This window comes from Oncorhynchus clarkii, chromosome 20 (assembly GCF_045791955.1).
Source record: "Oncorhynchus clarkii lewisi isolate Uvic-CL-2024 chromosome 20, UVic_Ocla_1.0, whole genome shotgun sequence".
NCBI lineage: Eukaryota > Metazoa > Chordata > Actinopteri > Salmoniformes > Salmonidae > Oncorhynchus > Oncorhynchus clarkii.
In genome coordinates this window covers 44,547,384-44,555,024 of record NC_092166.1, presented here as the reverse complement: position 1 = coordinate 44,555,024, position 7,641 = coordinate 44,547,384, and the positions used below count along the sequence as shown (strand labels likewise).

The 7,641-nt window shown below is 42.0% G+C and overlaps 1 protein-coding gene across 1 annotated transcript; it reads right to left on the bottom strand.

Moving 5' to 3' along the window:
- Positions 1–1,087: 1,087 nt before the first annotated feature.
- On the bottom strand, positions 1,088–1,658 carry LOC139375764 (gastric inhibitory polypeptide-like). Its single transcript, XM_071117590.1, has 3 exons — positions 1,573–1,658; positions 1,319–1,456; positions 1,088–1,190 (listed from the first exon to the last, which is right to left on the bottom strand). The coding sequence occupies exons 1-3, from the start codon at positions 1,656–1,658 to the stop codon at positions 1,088–1,090; spliced, it is 327 nt and encodes a 108-aa protein (XP_070973691.1).
- Between the last annotated feature and the right edge of the window lie 5,983 nt (positions 1,659–7,641).

Below are 7,641 nucleotides of genomic sequence, written 5' to 3'. Positions count from 1 at the left end.
GGCTGACTAAATACTTTTTTGCCCCACTGTACGGCGGGCGTCACAGACACCGGGAATCTTGAATTTCAACTGATCCTCAACACTTAACGCCACCCCGCTATCACTCCTTTCAACGGCTCCCTGCTCCGGAGATTATCCCCTTTTTTCCACTTGGCGCCAACCTTCCTCACTACACCGCTTATCTCTCCACACTGAGCTCCTTCCCGGCAGTCATCACCGCACCTGCCACCACAATTAATTCACCCTCACTATCTTCACGTTCACTTTCCTTCACCAAATCTTCCAGAAGGCTTGTGCAATCCCCCACTCCATATTTATGAATAATATGTTCCACTTTCTTCCATCTTATTTCGTCCTACCTCCATTTATTTACCCATGTCTTCTCTTCAAACCGAAAAGGTTGGCTCACCATTCATCTAGAGTTGAATACTGTCACTTACTGCCTCGGCAAGAGGCTAATGAGGGGGGGCCCAGTTTTGTCCAAACCCCCCGGTTGGACAAAAATGACTATAATAAAGCCATGTAGCAAACTCTGTTCTAGTTGTTGCCTATTTAGTGGTCTATGAAGCTTCTTCTTCTCAAGAAATGCAAAGGACCATGTTATTCTTTCAATAGGACCAGTAGGACCCTTTTTTTAAGGTGTAACATTTGTGGAAATGTTTGACATTTGTGAAAATATTACTGTGTAAGATTTTTTGCCATTTCATTTGTTACTTTTGTGAAATGTTTCTCATGCTAAATGCGAGATGAAATTACTACCAAGTGAGGCCAGTCTTTGTTTAATAGTTCAATAATTTAATTTCACCTTAGCAATTATTTATGAAAAAGGTAAGACATTCTGGATTCACAACAAAATAGAAAGCAGCAATTTTTTTCGAAATTGTCACAATGTTGTGGTTGACTTCAGGTTTCTCTTTGCATCATTCTCTCGCCTATGTTGGTCATTTGCTGATATTCTTTAAAACATCACTGGGTCCTGTAGTAAGGAAACAAATTGGAAAATCTTATAATAAGATGACACAATAAATCATTTGGCAACAATTCATATTGAAGTTCATATTGAAGTTAATATCTTCACAGAATGAACTCACATGGATCTGTGTCCCTTGCTGCGGATGCACAGTGCAAGCTTTTTCAGGAGATTGTTGTACAAGCAAGCACCTGGATCTTCCTCCGGAATGACATTAGACCTGTGACAGTTTTTGATTCTATTATAGTTGTTGTTAGTGACTGAATTTGCTCTCAGTTTCTTAAATTTATCAAGTTCTGAACTGTAGCAATTATAGTAATTTCAAACTCTATGATCAATTTGACTTACATGCTCTTTTTCTCCTTCTGGTTGAGCAGGAAGTTGACAAAATTCTTCTGAACCATTGAGTCCATGATTTTGCTAATGTCACTGGCAATGGTTGACTCAGCATATCTTCTCCCCAAACCCTGTCCATTTTCTGTGAGACTGACAACCAGACATAAACACAAACATGAGAGAGGAATGGAGATATTAGATAATGCAGGGGACACCACATCAACATCAAATGAGCAGACATCTCAAATGTAGGATGGGAATCTTACCTGTTCTCTCCAGACTGGTCCGAGGCCTCAGCATGCAGCATTCCAGCCATGCAGAGGAGCACCAGTACGAACAATGCTACCGTCATGGTGACAAAACTAAACAAGGTAGAGGAAAGAATAGAAGAGGGGCATAGAAAGTCAGGAAGAGAAAAAAACACATCTGGAATTGGGGAAAATGTATCACACTTACAATGCAGAATATATGTTTTTTTGTTGTTGATTAACTTCTAAATAACTGCTATCTATTAAGGTAAACATGTATTACACATACAGTAAGCTAGACACAAGCATTTAGGTATAAAGTAGAAATTGATCGTTTGAACAGGAGAGTATATTTTGGAAAGTATCTTACCTTGAGAATGGAGATTCTTCACTGAGAAATGCAAGCTTTTTGTGAGTTGCTACAAGACATTTGTCCTTTTATACAGTTTCTCAGAGGTGATTTGTGTCGTGACCAGAATAACACCTAGGTTCCACTACATTAGGGCAATTAATGACAATAATATACACATACACTTCCGATAAGCAAGCTTTCTAATACATTCAGAACTATTAAGTCGGTTTTTCTCTGCTGAGTAAAATAATAGGGTGCTTAAAATTGCTCTCTAGATGAGAGGTAACTACCCTTAATATGACCAGTGTAAACTTTTCTGGGCTATTAGGCTAATCTGAATGGGGCTAGATGGGAAACAATTGAGAAGTGAACAGCTTAATGCTCAAACTACAAGATATGGAAGTTAAGTAAAAGGTCAATGTTTTCAATGATGTAACACATTTTGAGTTGCATGCAGCTATATTTAAATCTAAAATGGTCCTTGAGATGGAAAAACATGATTTGTCTTAAATATAACAGATGGTGTTGGGATGGTTAACATGCTATCAATCAATCAATCAACCAATCAAATGTATTTATAAAGCCCGTCTTGCATCAGCAGATGTCACAAAGTGCTATACAGAAACCCAGCCTAAAACCCCCAAACATGTAGAAGCATGGTGGCTAGGAAAAACGTCCTAGAAAGGCAGGAACCTAGGATGAAAACTAGAGAGGAACCAGGCTCTGAGGGGTGGCCAGTCCACTTCTGGCTGTGCCGGGTGGAGATTATAAGAGTACATTGCTATTAAGGCCAGATTGTTCTTCAATATGTTTGAAAGTTCATAGATGACCAGCAGGGTCAAATAATAATCACAGTGGTTGTAGAGGGTGCAACAGGTTAGTACCTCAGGAGTAAATGTCAGTTGGCTTTTCACAGCCAAACATTCAAAGGTCGAGACAGCAGGTGTGGCAGAGCGAGCGAGAGAGAGAGTCAAAAACAGCAGGTCCGGGACAACGTAGCACGTCCGGTGAACAGGTCAGGATTCCATAGCCGCAGGTAGAACAGTTGAAACTGGAGCAGCAGCACAACCAGGTGGACTGGGGACAGCCAGGCCATATAGTCCTGAGGCATGGTCCTAGGGCTCAGGTCCTAAGGCAAGGGAGGAAACGAGGGAGAAAGAGAGAATTAGAGGGAGCATACTTAAATTCCCACAGGACACGAAATAAGACAGGAAAATTACACCAGATAAAACAGACTGACCCTAGCCCCCCAGCACATAGACTATTGCAGCATAGATACTGGAGGCTGAGACAGGGGGAGGGTCGGTGGACACTGTGGCCCCATCCAACGATACCCCCGGAAAGGGCCAACCAGGCAGGATATAACCCCACCCACTTTGCCAAAGCACAGCCCCCACACAGGATATCAACTTACTACCATGAGACAAGGATGAGTATATCCCAGGAAGATCTCCTCCACAGCACGAGCCCGAGGGGGCGCAAAACCTTACAGGAAGATCACGTCAGTGATTCAACCCACTCAAGGCATGGAAGATCACCAGTAAGCTAGTGACTCAGCCCCCGTAATAGAAGAGATGAGTCTTCAGTAAAGACTTAATGGCCGAGACCGAGTCTGCGTCTCTCACGTGGATAGTCAGTTCTATAGGAGAAAGCCCTGCCTCCAGCTGTTTGCTTAGACATTTTAGGGACAATAAGAAGGCCTGTGTCTTGTGACCATAGCGTACGTGTAGGTATGTACAGCAGGACCAAATCGGAGAGATAGGTAGGAGCAAGCCCATGTAATGCTTTGTAGATCAGCAGTAAAACCTTGAAATCAGCATTAGCCTTAACAGGAAGCCAGTGTAGAGAGGCTAGCACTAATATGATCAAATTTTGGGGTTCAAGTCAAGATTCTAGCAGCCGTATTTAGCTCTAACTGAAGTTTATTTAGTGCTTTATCTGGGTATCTGGAGAGTAGAGCACTGCAGTAGTCTAATCTAGAAGTGACAAAAGCATGGATTAGCTTTTCTGCATCATTTTTTGACAAAAAGTTTCTGATTTTTTTTATGTTACAAAGATGGAAAAAAACTGTCTTTGAAATATTCTTGATATGTTTGTCAAAAGAGAGATCAGGGTCCAGAGTAACGCTTGAGGTCCTTCACAGTTTTATTTGAGATGACTGTACAACCATCAAGATTAACTGTGTTTCCAATCTCTCCAAAAGAATGAGGCGATCGATGGTGTCAAAAGCAGCACTAAGGTGTAGGAGCATGAGGACAGATGCAGAGCCTTGGTCTGACGCCATTAAAAGGTAATTTACCACTTTCACAAGTGCAGTCTCAGTGCTATGATGGGGTCTAAAACCAGACTGAAGTGTTTCGTATACATTATTTGTCTTCGGAAAGGCAGTGAGTTGCGGCGCAACAGCCTTTTCAAACATTTTGGAGAGGAATGGGAGATTCGATATAGGTCGATAATTAGCTTTTTCAAGAGGCTTAATTACTGCCACTTTTAGTGAGTTTGGTACATATCCGGAGGATAGGGAGCCATTTATTATGTTCAACATTGCAGGGGCAAGCACAGGAAGTAGCTCTTTCAGTAGTTCAGTTAGGATAGGGTCCAGTATGCAGCTTGAAGGTTTAGAGGCCATGACCAGGATAAAAAAAACTTGAGTGGCTCCATTGATCCTAGGTCCTGGCAATCCTGTGCAGGCTCAGGACAACTGAGCCTTGGATATTTTTGTCACTGCTGAAATGAAAGCCATCCTCTCTTGGGGAATGCTGCTTTTTAGTTAGCTTTGCGTCAGTAACAAAGATACATTTTGGATTTTTCTTATTCTCCTCAATGAGGTTGGAAAAATGGATGATCGAGCAGCAGTGAGGGCTCTTCGATATTGCACAGTACTGTCTTTCCAAGCTAGTCAGAAGACTTCCAGTTTGTTGGAGCGCCATTTACATTCCAATTTTCTGGAAGCTTGCTTCAGGGCTCGGGTATTTTGTGTATACCATGGAGCAAATTTCTTGTGACAAATATTTTTCCTTTTTAGGGGTGCGACTGCATCTAGGGTATTACTCTAGGTTAAATGTAGATCCTAAATTAGGTGGTTAACCAATGTTTTTGTACTCTGACGTCTTTGGGTAGGTGGAGGGAGTTTGGAAGGGCATCTAGGAATCTTTTTGTTGTCCAAGAATTTATAGCACAGCTTTTGATGATCCTTGGTTGGGGTCTGAGCAGATTATTTGTTGCGATTGCAAATTGAATAAAATGGTGGTCTGATAGTCCAGGATTATGAGGATTTTTTTTTAATCCACAATATTTTTTCCAGGGGACAAAGCTTGATCCAGGGTATGACTGTGACAATGAGCAGGTCTGGAGACATGTTGGACAAAGCCCACTTAGTCGATGATGGCTCCGAAAGCCTTTTGGTGTGGGTCTGTGGACTTTGCCATGTGAATATTATCTGCCATGACACAAGGTCCGATAGGAATTCAGGGAACTCAGTGAGGAATACTGTATGTGGCCCAGGAGGCCTGTAAAACAGTAGCTATAAATCGTGATTGAGTAGGCTGCATAGATTTCATGACTAAACGCAGTCATTTATTTTTTAGTAAATTAAAATTTGCTGTCGGAAATGTTAGCAACACCTCCACCTTTGCAGGATGCGCAGGGGATATGGTCACCAGTGTAACCAGGAAGAGAGGTCATATTTAACACAGTACATTTATCAGGGTTGTTTCAGTCAGGCCAATCACATCAAGATTATGATCAGTGATTAGTTCATTGACTATGATTGCCTTGGAAGTGAGGGATCTAACATTAAGTAGCCCTATTTTGAGATGTGAGATATCACAATCTCTTTCAATAATGACAGGAATGGATGAGGTCTTTATTCCAGTGAGATTGTCAAGGCGAACACCGCCATATTTTGTTTTTCCTAACCTAGATCTAGGAACAGTCACGATCTCAATGGGGAAAGCTGAGCTGACTACACTGACTGTGCTAGCGGCAGACTCCACTAAGCTGGCAGGCTGGCAAACAGCCTGCTGCCTGGCCTGCACCCTATCTCATTGTGGAGCTAGAGGATTTAGAGCCCTGTCTATGTTGATAGATAAGATGAGAGCGCCCCTCCAGCTAGGATGGTGTCTGTCACTCCTCAGCAGGCCAGGCTTGGTCCTGTTTGTGAGTGAGTCCCCGAAAGAGGGCCAATTATCTACAAATTCTATCTTTTGGGTGGGGTAGAAAACAGTTTTCAACCAGCGATTGAGTTGTGAGACTTTGCTGTAGAGCTCATCACTCCCCCTAACTGGGAGGGGGCCAGAGACAATTACTCAATGCCGACACATCTTTCTAGCTAATTTACACGCTGAAGCTATGTTGCGCTTGGTGACCTCTGGTTGTTTCATCCTAACATTGTTGGTGCCAGCGTGGATAACAATATCCCTGTACACTCTATGCTCGCCAGTTTTAGCCTTAGCCAGCACCCTCTTCAGATGAGCCTTTACCTCGGTAGCCCTGCCCCCTGGTAAACAGTGTATGATCGCTGGATGCTTATTTTTTAAGTCTAATATTGTTGCTAAAGGTGTGACAAGGTTGAGCCCACCTGCGTCTCACAATATGTATCACAGAGAACACAAAAATACAAAACATTCCCCATTAATCTCTACCTTGCCCTCTGAATATCATTTTAAATAGGTTTCATTGTGAAGCATAAACATACATGTATACAATTGCATCAGACGGAACACAAGCTGCTTTTTGCAGGCCAAATGTCAACTGAGCCTTCATCTTCTCCACTATTAAAAGTTTTTAAAAAACATGGAAATGTTTATGAGTACAAGATTAAGAAGCACAGGTGTGAGAAATTGGTAATTGAAGAGAATCACCTGACCCACCTGACATGTAAGAACATGTTTGCTACAGTTACAGAGGCAAATAAGTTTCAAAACATAGGTCTATCTATATATACTGAACAAAAACATAAATGCAACATGTAAAGTGTTGGTCCCATATTTTATGAGCTGTAATGAAAGATCCCAGAAATGTTCAATAGGCACAAAAAGCTTATTTCTCTCAAATTTGTGCACACATTTGTTTACATGAGAATTTATCCTTTGCCAAAATAATCCATCTACCTGACAGGTGTGGCCTATCATTACACATATGCGTGTACTGGGGACAATAAAAGGCCACTCTAAAATGTGCAGTTTTGTCACACAACACAATGCCACACATGTGTCAAGTTTTGAGGGAGCAAGCAATTGGCATGCTGACTGCAGGAATATCCACCAGAGCTGTTACCAAATAATTTAATGTTAATTTCTCTATCATAAGCCACCTCCAACGTAGTTTTAGAGAATTTGGCAGTACATCCAACTGGCCTCACAACTGCACACCACGTGTAACCACGCCAACCCAGGACCTCCACATCCAGTTTATGGTTTATTCACCTGCGGGATTGTCTGAGAGGGTGCTGAGGAGAATTTCTATCTGTAATAAACCATTTGTGTGGGTAAAACTCATTCTGATTGGCTGGGTCTATGCCCTCCCAGGCCCATCATGGCTGCGCCCCTGCCCCGTCATGTGAAATCCATAGATTAGGGCCTAATTAATACATTTCAATTGACTGGTTTCCTTATGTGAACTGTAACTCCACAAAATCTTGGAAATTGTTGCATGTTGCTGTTATATTATTTTGTTCAGTGTATTGGGGAGGACGGGCTCAGTGGAATTATACACGGTTTCCACGTGTTTGATTC

Excerpts from the sequence above, each read along its gene's own strand:
- LOC139375764 (XM_071117590.1), bottom strand. The coding sequence starts at position 1,658 with ATGACGGTAGCATTGTTCGTACTGGTGCTCCTCTGCATGGCTGGAATG. Across the intron at positions 1,457-1,572 it reads GACCAGTCTGGAGAGAACAG|TCTCACAGAAAATGGACAGG; the intron begins GTAAGATTCCCA and ends TCTGGTTGTCAG. Across the intron at positions 1,191-1,318 it reads CAGAAGGAGAAAAAGAGCAT|GTCTAATGTCATTCCGGAGG; the intron begins GTAAGTCAAATT and ends AAACTGTCACAG.